The sequence below is a fragment of the Cebus imitator genome, unplaced genomic scaffold (genome assembly GCF_001604975.1).
Source record: "Cebus imitator isolate Cc_AM_T3 unplaced genomic scaffold, Cebus_imitator-1.0 Scaffold388, whole genome shotgun sequence".
NCBI lineage: Eukaryota > Metazoa > Chordata > Mammalia > Primates > Cebidae > Cebus > Cebus imitator.
Window position 1 is genome coordinate 34,127 of NW_016107703.1, and position 17,716 is coordinate 51,842.

At 60.3% G+C, this 17,716-nt stretch overlaps 1 protein-coding gene across 6 annotated transcripts in view; it reads right to left on the reverse strand.

Moving 5' to 3' along the window:
- Nucleotides 1–5,300: 5,300 nt before the first annotated feature.
- ELFN1 (extracellular leucine rich repeat and fibronectin type III domain containing 1) overlaps nt 5,301–17,716 on the reverse strand; it is an 88,055-nt gene continuing 75,639 nt past the window's right edge. For 4 of the 6 annotated variants that reach the window (XM_037731244.1, XM_037731245.1, XM_037731246.1 and 1 more), the window contains exon 3: nt 5,301–8,337. In XM_037731244.1, the coding sequence (XP_037587172.1) occupies nt 5,552–8,044 (2,493 nt within the window). In that variant the 5' untranslated portion in view covers nt 8,045–8,337 and the 3' untranslated portion in view covers nt 5,301–5,551. Of the gene's footprint in view, nt 8,338–10,142; nt 11,352–17,716 lie in introns of those variants that run through there. The other 2 variants (XM_037731248.1, XM_037731247.1) reach the window with 2 other exon arrangements.

Here is a 17,716-nt window from a genome sequence, read left to right on the forward strand (position 1 = left end):
ATACCAACATCTTCCCATGGTTTGCTCAGGGTGGGGAGAGCGAATGATTCTAGTTCCTTCTTTAATTGTTTTCTAAAGTTTATGTAGCAAAAGAATTATTTTTGAGATAAGAAAAAAATCAATAAAATTGTTTGTGTTTTAATAAAATTGTTATTCTTTAACATACTGGCTGGGCGCAGCAGCTCATGCCTATAATCCCAGTACTTTGGGAGGTCAAGGCAGGCAGATCACTTGAGTTCAGGTAAGACCAGCCTGGGCAACATAACAAAACAAGTCTCTACAGAAAAGAAAAAAAAAGTTAGCCAGGTGTGGTGGTGCACACCTGTGGTCCCAGCTACTTGAGAGGCTGAGGCAGGAGGATCACCGGAGACCAGGAAATTCAGGCCGGGTGAGTCATGAGCGCACCACCGCATTCCAGCCTGGGCGACAGAGCAAGACCCTGTCTCAATAAAATGAAAACTGTCAATGGCTCTCTCTGCCCAGAACCTGGCTCTCATTTCTTCATGGTTGCAAAGCAGACCGAAGAGCCTGGCTGCACCCCATCCCTGGTCTCAGGCCAGGCCCCTCACTGCCCTGTGGTGACCCCTCGTGGTGTGTCCAGGGGTCTGTGATCTCCGCACCCTGGTTCCTGCCATCCTCTCTGGGCGGAGTCTGCTCCCTGGCCCCGAAACTGTCTCTGCCACACCAACTCCTGTTTGTCCTTCAGAATCTTTTTCTTTGCCTGTTTTTTGTTGTTGCTGTTGTTTTTTTTTCTCTTTTTGAGACAAGAGTCTCACTCTGTTGCCAGGCTGGAGTGTAATGATGGCACAATCTTGGCTCACTGCAACCTCTGCCTCCTGGATTTACAGGCACGTGCCACCATGCCAGTTAATTTTTGTATTTTTAGTAGAGATGGGATTTCACCATGTTGGCCAGGCTGGTCTCAAACTCCTGACCTCAGGTGATCCACTCCCCGACCCCCCGGGCCTCCCAAAGTGTTGGGATTACAGGCATGAGCCACTGTACCCAATCACCTTCAGGGTCTTGAGGAATCACCTCCCCTAAAAGCCTCCCTGTCCCCAATGGAGATGACAGCCCCCTCCTCTGTGGCTGCCCCCAGGCCAGCCTCCCCCATCACCCACTCCGGGCTGGCTCTGAACCTTCTTGCCCATCCTGTCTGTGAACTGAGTGCAATGGGCCCCATCTCAGTCCCTGGTGTCTGGCTATGCAGCCAGCAGGGAGCCCAGTGGGAGGTGAGAGGGAGATCCCAAGAGCGGGGCGGGTGTGTATCCCCAGCCCTCCCCAGAGGCTGCCCGGGCCCACTGGACCTCCCCTGAGGTCCCTCTCCAGGGCCCGGGGCGCCTCTCTGCACCTCTCTCTCTCTGTTTCCCTCCGGGTTCTGGGGCTCTCCTCCCCCTCTCCCGGGGGGCCAAGGTGTGCTGTCAGCTTGGTCTCTCTGCAAATGGCCCCTTCATAGGCAGCCCCTTGCAGGATTCTACTTTGGGGTGTCTGCTCTTTTGTGTTGGGACCATGACTAACATATTTTTGGTGGGGAGGGGCAGGCGGCATGTCTGGTACACAGAAGGCTCTCTGCATTTGTGTGCTGAGCGAATGCGTGGGTGGCGGAGACCTGGGCCTTGAGTTCCGTGCTCTTCTTGCTCTGCCCTCTGCCCCGGGGAGGGACCCCAGGACTCAGCCATGCCTTCAGCCTTGGTGCACAGAGGACCCCACGTCTCTGCCCTCCATGTCTGTGGCCTTGGCCATGGGCCCCTGGGCTAGGGTGCCCTGTCCACCCTTTTCCTCTAAGCTCGGCCCTATGGCTCACCCTTACCCATGGGACGCCAGCAGATGTGACCATGGGGTTTGCTCCCTCAGCCATCGCCACTGGGACCAGGGCACGCTGGCTCGCTGGAGGATGGGAGACTGTGGGGAAGAACCCGGTCCTCCCTGCATCCCTTGACATGAGAGTGTGCCCCCTTGCCAATCGCTCCCCGAGTGGGCCATTGTGAGTTAGGCAGCATTATCATGGCAATGGATAACCAGTGCAGTGTAGGAGGGGGCAGACGTCGGCGTTCCGCCCACTGGACAAATGAGGAGACTGAGGTGGAGAGGGTCAGTGGCTTGCTGTGGTCACACAGTTGTAGGGGCATGGCCTGGGCCTGAGCCTTCTCTGTGGCTTCCAAAGCACCTGTCTCACAGACGAGAAAGAGCTGCCCTCCAGGGCCGTCCCTTGGAAGCTGGTCACCCATCCCAGCTGCAGGGCAAGGCTGGCTTTAGGAGGCTTTCCTCCTGCTCCTGAGCCCAGCTCTGAGCCCACGGGGCACCGACCCCTCTCAACTTCCCAGCCTCTACCTCCTTCCTCGCCCAAACCGAATACCACCCCTTCCAGGAAACTTTCCTGGCTCTTCCCAGTCAGGAGTTCCCATTATTCCTGGACCTGCAGTGTTTCCCCTGCTGCTCTGAGCCAGGTGACCCCTCCACACCGAGTGCCCTGCCAGCCTGTGAGCTTCCTGGTGGCCAGGGCTTGGCTTGGCTGGGCTCCTCCCTATGCCCACACAGAGCTTGGCACAGAGCCCTGCACACAGTAGGTGCTTCATAGGTGTGTCTCCTCCTGCTTATGTGCTGTCACCTCCACCATGATACCTTCGAGCAAGGGCATGGGAACTCGGGGTTCTTTGTCCTAGGACTGGTCGGCTGGGCGTTCCCAGACACTCGGGGCCAAGCCCTGCGGCTCCTGGGAGGCCTGAGCTATCAGGCTGGGCGTCCTGGCTGCTGAGGACCCAGCACCCCCCCGCCTGCTGTTTCTCCTTGTTCCTCTTCGGGCCCTGGACTCTCCCCAGGCACCTGCCCTCCTGCACACTCGCCCTTCCTGGCTAGCTGCCGGGTGTCCCCAAGGCAGGTGCCTCTCTTCTGTGTCTGCCCTTCTCCCGCACTTCCTATAAATAGCCCGTTTTCGCTCCTCAGTGAAAGGGAGCGGCGGGCTGAGAAGGCCTGGCCACCTCTCTGTCCCATGACCAGACTGTCATTGAGTTGCCGTGTGACCTTGGGCAGGTTGGGGCCCTCCCTTGGCCTCCAGCTGCCAGCCCTGGATCCCGATCCTGGTCCTCGTCCCACTCCCCTGGGCCTGGACTTGTGGTCTCCAGTGGTCTCTCATGCCCTCCAGGGACCCCCTCACAAAGGACGGGGAGCTGCCCAGGGCTGGGAGTCCCGGCCTGGCCAGAAACCTTGGGTCAAACAGGGAAGAACAGGTGATGCAGCATCCTGGGTAATGGCCCCCTTTGGAGGGATGAGTCACAGGGCACCCATGCAGCCCACCACGGCATACACCCCCAGAGCAGGCCTCATACTCCCAGAACCCTGGTGCAGTGACCTGGGTGTAGGTGGCAGGACAGGGCTGACTAACCTGGAGGGGATAGATGAGCCCTCAGTTCTGTGGCCCCAGGCTTCTGCTCTCTAAGGAAGGTCCCGAAAGCTGGAGACAGCTACAGAGGAGAGGGGTGAGCTTCCTGTCACCAAGGGCATGCAAGCAGAGGCTGCCCCTGCTCCCACCCCCCACTGGCCCTTCCTCCGTCCCTCTTTGTCCCCCACTGGGTCAGGCTGAGACTGGGTCCTTTCTTGGGGACCTGTCAGAGCCTGAAGACCGGCTTCCATCCCTCCAGGTTCCTCTTGCCTCTGGGACTTGGCTCCAGCCGCAGCCTCCTGCCTCCCTGGGTCTGTTCCAGAGTTCAGGTTAAGGGTGGGTCTACCCTTGATGGAGGGGCGGGGTGGGGGCTCAGCAGCCAGGACTTTAGAGAGGGGAGGGGGTGTCTAGGCAGGCAGGGAGGGGTGACAGGTGGTGCTGGCATTAGGCAGGTGTCCCACCCCAGGGGGGCCGAGTGGGAGGGAGGGGGCCAGGGCGAGGTGTTCCCTTTCCCCGCAGGCCCTCCCCCGATCAGAAAGGCAATTCTGTGTGGGATGCAGGGCTGGGGGCATTTTCCCTGGGATGGGCACAGACCCCTACTCAGCTGGCAGGCGGATTCGAGGTCCCGGGAGTGGAGTGCCTTCCTCAGCGTCTCACTCTGACACCTGTAGGTGGGATGAGGGGCACCCCCTGCTCTCCGCAGCAGGAAGCCAGGGATTCTCTCCACCCTTCCCCGGGGATGCTGAACAAGCTGGTGCTGGTCCCACGTGGTCTCCAGCCTCTCATTCACTCAGAACGGGGGCGCACTCTAGGGCGGGCTGCCTAGAGAAGGGGTGGTGGATGAGATGCATGTGGAGGGGGCTGCAGTGCAGGGTTTGGCTCCAGGCTCAGCATCCCGAGAGACCCCTGCAGAATCAGGGATCTCTGGGCACTTCCTATAGGTGGGGCTCTGGTCACAGCAGGGGAACCCACCCTCAGACAGACGAACCCTCCAACCACCCCACACTCACACTCACTCACATGCAAACCCACAGGATCTGCTGACCCGGAACCTCACTCGAGCTTCTGGGTGTCCCAGCCCGACACACCATGTGAGCTCGGCTCCTGCCTGCCCTGTCCACACGGGCTCTCAGATATGCTCTAGTCGGTGTGGGCCGCCCACCTCCCCAAGGGCTTCCACTCACACCCCTTGGTCCCACCACGCTCTCACTGAGAGCACAGCGTGCCCCCACCCCAAGACCAAAATCAACAAAACCACCCCCTAAACGGGACATGAAAGAAACCTCAACTCTTCCCCTGAAACCCACAGTAAAAACCCAGGACAAACAAGCATTTGATTTTTTTCCTTCGCAGATTTTTTTTTAAGTAGACATAGTCTTTTTATCTTTCTCATTTTACAGCAAACATTGCAAATATAGAAATATTTTTTTCTGTACAATAGAACGACTACAGTGTACAGGGGGGCTGGGCTGGGGGACGTGCCTCCCCGCCCTCCGCCCTCCCGGCCACCCCGGCCGTCCACAGGCACAGTCTCCACCCACCCTGAGTCCAGCAGGGCGCCAGGACCTGTCCCGGAGGCCGCTTGGCCGCCGGCATTGACTCCGCCCCTCTGTGGTGAACTCCGGAGGCGGCAACGAAGAGACAGACTGGACAGAGAATCCACAGAAAACCACGGACGGAGGAGATCACGCCAGGGGCCCCGAGGTGGCCACACCCCCGACAGACCGTGTTTTATGTCTTTTTAAAAGAACTTGTCTTTTATTATATATTTTTTTAAAAAAGGAAGAAAAGAAAGAGAGGAAAAGGCAGAGAAGACTCAAAAGAGGAAAGATAATGAAAAAAAATCCCCACCCCCACCCCCATCCCTAAGACACAGTTTTCCGAAGTCCCTTGTGTGTGTGTGTGTGTGTGTGTGTGTGTGTGTTTGTGTGTGTGTGTGTGTGTGTGTGTGTACATGTGCTGCCCGGGGCGGCCACATGAGCTGGGGACGTGTCCCCCGGGTCTGTCCCTGCCCACGCCCCCACCTCGACTCTGCAGGGCCCCCTACCCCCGGCGTTCACAGTTGCTGTCGTGTTGTGCGTGTGTTGAGTTTGGTGCTGAGTCTCTGGGTGGATCCTGCATCCTTTTTGGTCCAGTGGGCGTCGCGGGTCTGGGGGAGAGGGGTTGGGGGGCTCAGGACTTGTGCTGGGCCGACACGCCCTTCCAGTAGTCCAGGATGTCGTGCAGATCCTCATCTTTGGCGAACTGAACCTTCTTGCGCAGCGCGTGGCCGGCCGCCATGAACTCCTCCTCCTCCTTGTGCCGCCGGCGGCTCAGTCTGAAGCGCTCCCAGATGCTCTGGGAGGCGCGGCAGGTGTACTCGGGGCTGGAGGAGTAGCTCAGGCTGTGGTACTGCGGGGACAGCGGCGAGTAGGCCAGGTCGCGGGGCCGTGACCGGGTCAGGGGCTCCAGGATGGACGCCTTGCGCCCCAGACCCTCATGGGCTGGCGGCGGTGGCCCGGGGGGCGCGGGCGGCTCCGCAGGGTGCGGGCCGGGGTACGAGTGCCGGTGCTCGCCGTACTGGCGGCCCTTCTCGGCCTCGGCCCGGAGCGCGGCGGCTGCGGGCGTCACGGTGAGGATGGCGTCGGCCGCGGCGGGGGAGCTCTTCTCGATGTACTTGGCTTCGGCGGCCGCGCCCTTATGCACCCCGACGGCCTCGGGGCGGAAGGCGCGGGGACTGCGTGCGGAGCCGCCGGAAGACAAGGTGCCGGCGCGCGGGGGCCCGGCCGCCTCCAGGCTGTGGTGCCGCTGCAGGCTGTGGCCGAAGGCGTCCTTGTAGGCGGGCGCCAGGAAGCCGTGCTTGGCGGCCAGCGGCTCGGACAGCAGCACCAGCGGCGGCGGCTCCGCGGCGGACGCCGGCCCCGCCTTGACGCCCTGGAACGAGGTGGCCTCGGACTTGAGCGCATCGATGCAGTTGTTGATGATCTGGTTGACCTTGTCCACCTCCTTGGCGATGGTGGAGATCTCGGCCACCGAGCTCTGGCTGTCGGGGCCCGGCCGGCCCAGCTCGCCGTCCCTGCGGTCCGGAGGGTCCCCAGTGCGCACCTCCATGTAGCTGCCCTTGCTGGCCTTGGGTGTGTCCGTGCTCTCCACCAGCTTGTACGGCTCCACGTCGCCGGCCGCCGGCAGGTAGGGAATGCGCGTCACGGCCTCGGGGCCCAGCAGCGGGCCCTGGGACAGCGGGGCCAGGCCAGGCGCCTCCAGCTCCGGCCCGTACTTGAGCTCAATGATGGTTTTCTTCAGGCTTCCGGCCGCAGCAGCCGAGGCGGCCTTCTTGTGCTTCTCCTCCTGGCGCCGCCGCCTTCGCAGGCAGTAGTAGACGGCGCCCAGCACCAGCACCATGCCGAAGAGGCAGCCCAGAATGGTCATGATGTAGTGGGTGGCCGTGGAGGGGCTGGGCACCGGACCGGGTGGACTGGGCAGCCGGGGCAGGCAGATGGTGAGGCAGGTGTGGTTGTGGCGCAGCCCGGCGCTGGTGGACACCACGCAGTAGGTGTAGTTGGTGAGCGTGAACAGGTTGGTAAGGCGGATCTCCTCCTGGGCCTTTGTCAGCCTGGACACAGTGGAGGACTTGCTGTTGTTGAAATGCTCCAGGGTGTACATCCGGTGGAAAGGGCTGGGCAGCTGGACGGTGATGGTGGCCGAGTTCTGCGTGAGTTGCTTGACCTTGATGAGGGGACGGGCCTCAGCCTGCGTGGCCAGCGTGGGCAGGGCCACCAGTGGCGTGGTGCCGTCCCCGGAGAAGCACTCGTCGTCGCTGCAGGGCGCGTCACTGGGCTCCTGGGGAGGTGGGGGAGGTGGGGAGCGGCCCGGCTGTGAGCGCCCCGGCACCTGGCGGGGGGGCCCGACCACCTCGGCTGCATACGAGTCCTCGGTGCAGACCGACTGCAGTTTGCTGAGGATGCTACGGTGGCCGCGGCGGCCCTGGCCCAGGAGGTAGTAGCCGGAGTAGACGGGTGGTGATTCACACTGCATCCGGTCGTAGGCCTGTGTGGCGTTGGTGAAGGCGGCCAGCCAGCGCAGGAAGCCCAGCAGCTCGCAGGAGCAGTAGAAGGGGTTGCTGTAGAGCTCACACACCGACAGCTTGGCCAGGCCGGCAAAGGTGCCACTGTTCAGCTGCTGGATGCGGTTCATGGACAGGTCGATGTTGACGATGTTGGGGCACTCCCAGAAGCTGCTGGCCATGACCACCTCGATGAGGTTGGCCTGCAGGTACAGGTACTCCAGCTTGCCCAGGCCGCGCAGCATGCCCTCCGTGAGGTTGCGCAGCCGGTTGTAGCCCAGCTGCAGCACCTGCAGGTTGAACTGGCCCGAGAAGGCGCCGTCCTCGATGTAGCCGATCTCGTTCTTGGTGAGGTTGAGGTACGTGAGGTTGCCGAAGCGGCTGAGCGAGGCGTACTGCACGCTGCGGATGCGGTTCTCGTTGAGCCGCAGGTCCACGATGGTGTTGTTGATCTGCTGTGGGATGGCCTCGTAGGGCGGCTGGTTCTGGCTGCAGATGGCCAGCCACACGAAGCCCTTGTCGCCCTCGATCAGCCAGCAGTCCCCGCGGGCCAAGCCACCTGCGTGAAGCAGGGTGGCGGCCGCCACACACACCCACAGCGTGCCCCACCTGAGCCCGGCCATCGGGACCGCCCTGCAGGGAGCCCCTACTCAGCCTGCCCAGGGGGACCGGGTGGAGGGCTAGGTGGTGGCCCCTGAAGGGATGGAGGGGTGGGAGGGGGAGGTGCCTGTACTCTCAGGGGTGTCCTGTCCCAAACCACATGGCCGTGAGGTGCAAGCACGGGGAGGGAGAGTGCCTCCCTCACAGCTGGCAGCCTCTTGTCTTCCACTCCAATCCTGCGGTGACCAGGGCCTCCTGCCCCATGGGCCTGGGTATCCTGATGTCTCCACTGGCTCCTCCTGCTCTGACGTTCCTGCTGCAAGACAAAAGAGAAGGCAGCGGTCAGGGGACATCTGGCATCTCACAGCAGTGACTTCTGAATGCAGCCTGAGTCCTGCTCCGCTGAGCCCCCTGAGCCTCTTCTGTAAAACATAGAAGAGAACAGAAGCCCCCAGGAGTTCCTGAGATGGGCCAGGATAATGGAGGAAATGCTCCAACCTCCAGTGGAGGGGCCTCCTCGGTTCCCCGGCCTCAGCTTCCTCATCTGCAAACTGGATGAGGCACTACCTGCTCAGCTGGGCTCCAAGGTACTGATGGCCCAGAATTGAGACCCCTGCAGCCCATTTCACTCTCGGTGAAACCCTGTTTGGATGAGGAAACTGAGACAGGGCACTGTGGCCTAAAGTCACTTGGCTGAGGAGTGACAGGGCTTCTCCTGCTGGCTGGCCGGCTGCAGCCAAGGACATGAATGTGAAGGCCCCTGCTGGGCTCCGTCCCTGTCACCTGGCACTTCTGCTCCCGGGAGGCCCAGCCACAATGCCCCAGGAGTTGCCTGCAGGAGCTGCCCCGCACACCTGCCCGGAGTCCCCAGAATCCTTCCAGGGTGTGGGCTTCTCTCCAGCCCTCTAGGGGGTAGACACTGGGAGATATTCTGGCCTGTCTGGGGACTTGCACCTGCCAGGTCTCGGTCTGAGCTCGCTTGCCCTGTGTCCCCGGCATGCCATGCCCCTTCTGGGCCTCAGTTTCCCCAAATGAGCTGGCTGGCTGGTCTCTGAGGGTGTCTACCTGGCACTGGACTTGGCACTGTCCGAACCTCACCTTGGTGGAGCGTGGCTGCCTCCCTTCTGGAAGGAAGAGAGCCGGTTGCTCTGCTGAGCATTCCTGGGCTCTGCACATCCTCCTCGGGCTGGGAGAGGGACTGCTCCAAGGTCCCTCGGGGAGTTGGATGCCCCTCCCATCATCCTCCCCACCACCGTATGGAGTCCTTTGCTTTATCCCTCCGCTTCCACGGGACCCTGATTTTCTCCAGGTAGGATGGTGCCTCATCCATCTCCCTAGTGTCTCCTGAGCCCGCACACAGACGATGTGCCAATCAAGTCATAGGGGAGGGAGCCCCAGGCAGGAAGGACCCTGCAGACAGGGCTGGAGGTGCTGGGCTCCGGCTCCCCAGCAGACACCCTCCCCCACCATCCTCAAGGCAGGGGAGCCCCTGATGTGCAGCCTTACCTCTCGGCCGCCTGTGTTTGCCCTGAAGGATAGAGAAATGGGTGTGTGTTTGCTTGTTAATATGTGGATTTACAGCCGGCCTCTGTCACCATGCTGTGGCCTGGCAGGCAGCCAGCTGGGTGTATTTCACTGATATTGACGTTTGCAACTAGTCTGCACTGAAGCGGTTTAAATTAGAGAAAAAAAAATAATGATGTGAAATGGGTTTTTTCCTCTCTTTGGAAACTTCATAAAGAACAATTTTGTTCCGGCTCCTGGAGAAGAGTCTATTTCTGATTTAAAGAGAGGGAGAAGTCAGACGGCATGGGGGCTGCAGTGAGAGGTCCTAGCAGGCCCCAGGGAGCTAACCCAGGGCTTGGCCTGGAGAGGCCAGGGGACGCCTATCCCAGCCCAGCCGGGCAGGATCTTACTAGGCCCACTCAGAAATGGCTCTGGGGGCAGCTTGGCTGGGGACAATGGGGTCCCCATGTGGTCTGATTGGATGTGAAATCCACCATCATGGGAGTCAGCGGTGTCTTGGTCACCGTCACGCAGTGTGCTGTGTGCACCTGCCTGCCCGTGCCCATGCCAGCCCCTCCGCACCTCCCCACCATCCTTCCACTGTGCCCAGACAACCTGTGCCAACGCTGGGATTTAGCTCTCCCAGGCCTCTTGGGGGCCCAGGTCTCAGGCAGAGGTGCGTGCTGGTTGGGGGAGGGCCGAGGGCATGGGGCTGATGGCGTCTGGCTGTGCCCAGCCTCCGGAAGGGCGGGCCTGACCAGCAGCTGCACAGGAAGCGTGTAGGAGGTGTGGCGCCTCAGCCCCAATCGTAATCACCTTTAATCTCTTGCTCAAAATAACCCAAAGTCAAGGTAAGGAGGATTATGGGGCCTAAAAGCCCTTATCGCAGGCACAGAGAGGAGGCTCGGGGCCCGGGCTGCCCAGGCTCTCCTGGGCCCGGCAGCTGAGGGCTGGAGGGCTGCGTGCACATGGGGTTCATGTGTGTGTTTGTGTGCATGTGTGTTGTGGACGCATGTATGCCATGTCCACCCACACGTGTTTGGTACCCGTGAGCCCTCGAATGTGTGTGCCAGGCCATCTGCATGTGTATGTGCACAGGTGTGTATGCACAGGGCAGGTATTTGTGTACATGAGTACACAGACCGTGCTCATTGGGGCACTGGGCAGAGCAGCTGTCACTGAGGGCACCCTGTCTGGGCAGCCAGCTCTGGGGCCCTGGTGTGTCTGGGGCTGCGTGGAGGCAGGTAGGGGTAGAACGGGTGCAGCTCCGAGCCCCCCAGATTTCCTCTCCATGTTCACACATGCATGGGAGTCTGCATGTCTGGCATGCTGCATGTACACAGGAAACACGCTGTAAGTGTGCACAGGTGGCCAACACCGCCAGAACTTGGCTGGGCGCCAGACCCTTTCCCCCTTCCTCACTCACCTGGTTGCTCCCCTGCCAGCCCTTTCCTTGCCACCATGTCCCAGTCTCCCCATTGTGAGTCCAGGAATCTATGCTTCAGGCTCCTTGGGAGGGGTGCTGGGAGCACAGCCTCACCTCTCCACCCGGCTCTGAGCCCTGCTCCATTGGGCTGGGCAGCCTGTGTGATGAGGGAGGCAGGCTGTCCCCAGCCCAGTGTCCAACCCCCACTTTCCTGCTCTGCCTCTGCTCCAGAGTCCAGGTGAGCAGGGGCCTGGGGCCTGCAGAGGCTTGGGGAGTCCTCCCCCTGCTCCCCCTCTCAGCCTGACTTTACTATCAACTCTCCTGGGCAGGAAGATCTTCGGGGCGTGTGAGGAGGACTCCCCAGTGTGGCCAGCACCCTGCCAGTGAGAAAGGGTGGGCCTGCTGCCTCTTAGGAGGCATGGATTTTGCCTCCTCTATGGCCCCAGCTTTGGAGGGGCCCCAAAATTTTCTTTTTTTTTTTTTTGTTTTTTGAGATGAGTCTTGCTCTGTCACCCAGGCTGGAGTGCAGTGGTGCAATCTTGGCTCATGCAACCTCTGTCTCCTGGGTTCAAGGGATTCTCCTGTCTCAGCCTCCCAAGTGGCTGGGATTACAGGTGCCTGCCATCACACCCAGCTAATTTTTGTACTTTTAGTAGAGATGGTGTTTCACCATATTGGTCAGGCTGGTTTCGAACTCCTGACCTCAGGTGATCCACCTGCCTCAGCCTCCCACAGTGCGGGGATGACAGGTGTGAGCCACTGCACCCGGCTGAGGGACCCCAAAGTTTTCACTCTGCAGCTCACTTTATGGCAGGGAAACTGAGGCCCAGAGAGAGAAGGACTTCTCCAAGGTCACACTGTGAGTCAGCCCTGTGCAGCCTCCTGTTGGGGGCTGGGGGGACAGGCTGGACAGGTCTGCACTAGGAGGGGTTTGAGAGGCACCCCTGGGTCGGGGAGCCCCCAGGGGCAGAGGCTGTGGCCCCGACACAGGAAACAGGGAACCACCTAGGAAGGTTCTGTGTAAAGCACAGGCCCTCCCAAGGCCCTTTCCAGCTGGGCTCGCTCACTGTCATTCTCGACGCCCCCCAAGCCCGTGCCCTCACTGATCCACACTCACACCTGTTGCACGCTGCATCCAATGATCCCCTTATTAAACAACATTTCTAGAAAGGAGTGCTGGCCAGCGGGGAGGGCAGGTGCAGAGACCCTGCATGGGCATCGCTCTCCTGTGCACACCTGGCTCCAGCCCTGCCCTCCGCAGCACACCTGCAGCCTCAGACCCAGGGCCTTGTGTGGATGTGGACCATAAGGCCCCAGGGAGGCTGGCAGGCCCACAGCCCCTCGGGAGGGCTTCTCTCCTCGGCCTGAAAGGCGCTCCCCTTCTGCTCAGCCTGTCTGCACCTGCTCCTGGGGCCTGACCTCCTGCCTCAGGGACACACAGAGGCCATGGCCCCCCTGGAATGGACACCCCCCAGGTCTCTCTGATACCTCCAGCCCTCTGCAACACCAAGAAAGTCCACGTAGCTTTCTTGGATGGCACAGAGGTTCTGTACTTGCACCATCCAACAGGGCGGCCATGGGTCCCATGTGGCTCTGGAGCGCCGGAAACGGGGTTGTGTTTGCTATATTGGAACTCATAGTTCTAGAACCTTCCATGAAACAAACAAACTTGACCTGCATACCCTCTGGCCTCTGCCTCATCGAGGCAGGTTTTCTTGGAAGGATCGCCAGCGGTTTCCATCCCCCTCCTTACCTCCTCTTCCATCCTCAGCCCTGCCCAGTCCAGCGCCCCCCTTTGGGCCCTCTGAGCCGCTCTCAGCAAGGTCACTGGTGACCTCTACCCTGCAGTGCCCACTTTCGTCTTTCCCAGCCTCTCGGCAGCCCTTGGCACAAACAGCTGCCAGCTCCCTCCTGCAGCCCTTTCGGCTCTGGCGTCCCAGCCGCCACCCTCTCCATCCAGGCTCCTTCACCTTCCCCGACTCCACCTGTTCCAGGCCAGGCTGGGTCCTCACTGCCTCCTCCCCCAAGCACGCCCAGGGGTCTTGTTCCCTGTGGTCTTGTCTCCGTGCGGCCGACTCCCGATCTATCTCAACTTGAAGATTCTTCCCCGTGGCGTCTAAGTGGCTGCTCCCAGCTCCTGCCCCAGCTGGCATCTCCTTGCCTCAGCATTCACCGCATTCTTCCACTGAAAGTCGAGGCCACCCCCTACACTCCTCTCTTACCTCCCCCCACACCTGGTCCAACTGTGGCACCATCCACTCCACCTGCAGAAGCATCTGGAATCACTCCACTCCCACCACGACCACCCTGGTCCAAAACGCCCAAACCCACCTCCGGCGGTGACAACACTCACGGCTCCACCTCATCTCCTGCACCCCAATCCACTTTCCCTCCATGGCTGGAAGGAGCCTCGATAATTACCAAGGCGGGCCCGCCACCCCATCCTCATGCAGCCCTAAGGACATCCAGTCCTCTGTGCGGAGAGGAGAATCCGGCCTCCAAACACCATCTCCAGTGCCCACCAATCGGCCTCTGCCCCTTCTCACTCCCCTTCCCCTGATGCACAGCCCCTTCCTGGCTGAAGATCCTGCACCAGCCGCCCCTGTGCCTGGGAAGCTCCAGCTCCCTCCTGTCATTCACTCCGAGACGCAGAAGCTCTCCTCACTCTGCACTCTGAACTCACTCTTAGCCCCCTACCTAGTTTAAATCCTGACACATCTCTCTCCCTGATGTTCTACTTGATTCTTTACTTTTAATTCATGGTAGAGCTCCTCCTGCTTCCACAAAAGCAGGAGCTGTGCATCCTGGTCACTGCTGTGGCATCCCAGGGCCGGCTCGGTGCCCAGCGGCCAGGACTGGATACTCAGGCCACATTGCACACAGGCTGGGATGCGTCAGCTCTGTTTTCTCTTCTGTCCAATGGGAGTAAAAACTCCCAAAGGGCTTGTGGTTTCTCACAAACGTTAGCTTCCTTTTTTTTTTTTTTTTAAAGGGATAGGTCTCACTCTGTTGCCCAGGCTGGAGCGCAGTGGTGCAATTATAGCTCACTGCAGCCTTGACCTCCTGGACTCAAGCCATCCTCCTGCCTCAGCCTCCCAAAGCACTGGGATCACAGGTGTGTGCCACCACGTCCGGCCATCCTTTTCATGTTTGATCAAGCCTATAGGAGCTGTTACCCCCTTGAGAAGGAGATGAGGTTCCCACAGGGAGTTCTGCATCTCAGCTTTGGGCCATGCCCCGCCAGCTCTCATCTGGTCTGGCAGCCAGGACTGGACACTCAGGTCACGTTGCACACATCCGGTAGGGTAAGGAGTGCACGTCCCCACCAGCTTCAGTCTGACACCCCCCACTGAGATGAAGAGAGGCCTCCACATGCCTGGCCCTGGGCAGCCACAAGAGCAGCACAGGCCACACCACAGGACACAGAACCACATGCCCTCCGTGGTCCAGGTGGGAAGCCCCTCGAGTGAAAGGTGTTGCCAAGGTCCCCTGGGCTAGTTGGGGAGATGGGCTCCCAGAACCATTGCGTTCACTTATAGCCACTGCCGAGTCTGCTCAGCGCCCAGGATGCGTTGCACTGAGACCTTGGCTGTCTTTGGGACATCTGCCCTGCCCAGGCCTCCTGGGCCTCCATCTTGGGACAGCTCTGCCTTGCACAGCCAGGGCCTGGGGGGAGCTGGAAGAGGCGGCTGGCACATCCTATCCACAGCAAGTGCTGATTGGGGTATAGACACAAAAGCCAGGAGAACAGAGAAAGGGGTCAGACTTCAGGCCAGGTGGCCCTGGAAATGTGCTGAGCTCTTGGCCCATCTGGAGGGTGAGAAAGGGCAGGAACCACCAGTGGCCTCTGGTAACAGGAGCACTCCTGGGACCCAGTTGCTAAAGAGTTGCCCAACAAGCTGTGATAGGTAGTGAGTACCCCGTCACCAGGGGTGTTCAAACAGGAGCTGGTGCAGAAGGCAGAGCTGCGGGGAGGTGATGTGAGCGGGAATGCCCCTGATGGAATGAGCTGGCCACTTCAGGGAACATTGAAGGTGGACAGGACACTCAAAAGGACCAAGTATTAGGCACACTTGACCTTCCTGAAGCAGCACTCTCTCCTAGATGGGTGGAGGGAGTGGCTCAGCATCTGATGGTGGGACCCAGCCCCTTGGGCAGCAGAAAAGACCCAGACTCCAGCTGGAATCTGCTGGGATTCAGGGCTGGGGGCCAGCTGGTCTCCCACCTGCCGTGCCCCTGAAACCTGGAGCAGGAAAGCCTGTGTCCGCCTCCTGACCTTGCTCTGTCCACTCAAGATGGGTTTCCAGGCACTGGACATTTAGGAGCCACGGGGCCCCTGAAGAGCTTACAGACCAGAGTGGGGCCTGCAGGGAAAAAGGAGGCCTGGCCGGAGCTAGGGAGGTGTGCAGGACGGTAGGTAACCAGGCAGGGCTTTGGCAGGACCTACTGCTCGAAGGGCCCCAGCGGATGAATAGGAGTTTGTTAGGGAAGGAGGGTGACAGGTATCCCAGGCAGAGGGGGTGTGTTTGAGTAATGAAGGCAGGAGGCCCCTCCAGGGTGTGTGGGGTGCCCAGGGTGAGGGTAGTGGTGGGCAATGCCAGGTGGGAGGTGGGGCTGCAGGGGTAGCGGGGCCAGGTGGAGCGGCCTGAGAGCTGGGAGAGGAGCCTGTGCTTCCACCGGGTCATCCCCGCTACCTGGGCCTCTCTGCTCAGAAGGGGTGGGAGGGAGGAGAGAGCGTGGCATTGCTCCCTGAGAACCCTCTCCTGGGAGACCCTCTCCCCTCTGAGTACTGGAGCTTCTGGGAGAACTGGCCAAAGCAGGAGAGGCCAGGCATCCGGCTAGAGCCAGAGTCCCGGGTCATCTCCAATTCCTGTCTCCAGGCCTCAGTTTCCTCCATTCTAACATGAAATCGTTGAACCAGGCACCTCCAAGACTCTTGGGATTGTGTCTGGGGCCTGGTGTTTCCCTGGCTGGAGCCCTCGTGATGTCTCATGATCACACTCACACAGCCACACACACTGTCCCTGCAGAGAGCACCCCTGTCACCTAGGGGACGGTAGGCACCGAGTTCCTTCTGCAGCCTGTGTCATCACTAATGAAATCAAGAAATATGGTGGTTCCAGGCTTTTAAACTCCTTACGACTGGATTTGCATAATCACAGCAGCCGTGCTGGGACGGGCGTGCATCTGTCTAAAAATATTGCTCCTCTCCTCGATCACTGAAACCAGACGAGAGGCCAGGGCTGGTCTGGGGCCAGGGCCAGGACTGGACGGATTCTGCTGATGGAGCGGACTTTCCAGCTCCAGGGGAAAACGGTGGAGGGCCAGGCACGAGGGGGAGGCGGGGAGATGGGTGGAAAGCTATAGATCGATAACTTTTCATCATTCCAATGTTTTGCCGACAGATCATGTTGCCTCTGCAGCTTGGCTCTTGCCAGGACCTGTCTCCCTGGGCTCTGCCGCAGAGCCCATGGGGGAGTGATGGGCGTCTCAGAGCGGTCGGGCCTTGAGCCACAAGGCCTGCCATGGTGACCTGGCCCAGCTAGGAGCAGGTGGGAGGCCTGCCAGTCCACCTGCTGCATCAGGGGGCACAGAACCATGGTAGCCAGGAGAAGTGTCAGCTCTGCCATGCACCTGCTGTGTGACCTTGGGCATGCCACTTAACCTCTCTTAGCCTCAGTCCCCTCATCCGTCAAACACAGACCATCATGGTGTCTGGCTCCCAGGGGTGTGGTGGGGAGGTATCACCAGTTACTTAAGGCTCCTGGCATGACGCTGGGTACAGGAGGGTGCCCAGTAGACACTCACTTCCTCCTCAGTAGGGGGGAAGAGGTCAGTGCAAGGTAGTGTGGGAGATGGAGCCGCACGCTGGATGCATGTGGGTTTTCCTTCATGCATGCTCACGCCTGCAATCCCAGCATTTTCTGGCCCTGGAACCCACACAGAGGGGCCCACTGAGGGCTCTTGCCAGATCTGGGGGCTTCTACATGGCCCCCAGGCCTGGCCTTCTCTTCCGCTCCCTGCTCCCATCCTATTGTGCAGTGGGGGCTGGCACAGGCTGCAGGTAAGGCCAGGGCTGGGAGGGCAGACTCAGTGGGGCTGGCTCCTGGGGACATGGCCACAGGGTTGGGTCCGGCAGGTCCCTGACCTCGGCTTTGCCCTCCAGGAGGCTGGGCTGGGGAGTAGGACAGGAGACCACAGCCTGCACCACATCCCCACCCCGCAAGGGCTCAGTGAGCGCTGGGGAAGGTCGAGAGGCTGTGGGGACCCCGCCGAGTGCCTGACCACCTTGCTGTGTGACCTTTGGGCCATCCACGAGACTCATGGGAGCCTCAGGGCTCCTCCTTCCCCCGAGAACAGGAACACCCTACGAGTCTGCAACAGAGGAAAACTGTTTCCTCCACAGTCCACCTGTGTGCCATGCCTCCCACAGGCAGAGCCCCTCCCCTGTGTTCAGAGAGGCAAAGGTTACTATTACCTCAGTTGGACAGATGGGGAAACAGAGGCTCAACGTGGGAAAGTCCAGCCAGGAAATTGAGACTCCCCCACAGTAAGGCCCAGGAAGGCAGCAGCACCCACTCTGCTGCTGCTTAAAAATGCAGATTCCCAAAGCGGGCATGGTGGCTCACACCTGTCACCCCAGCAATTTGGGAGGCTGAGGCAGGAGGATGGCTTAAGCCCAGGAGTTCGAAACCAGCCTGGGCAACATAGTGAGACCCCATCTTGACAAAAATTTTTTTTTAAATTAGCCAGGTGTGGTGGT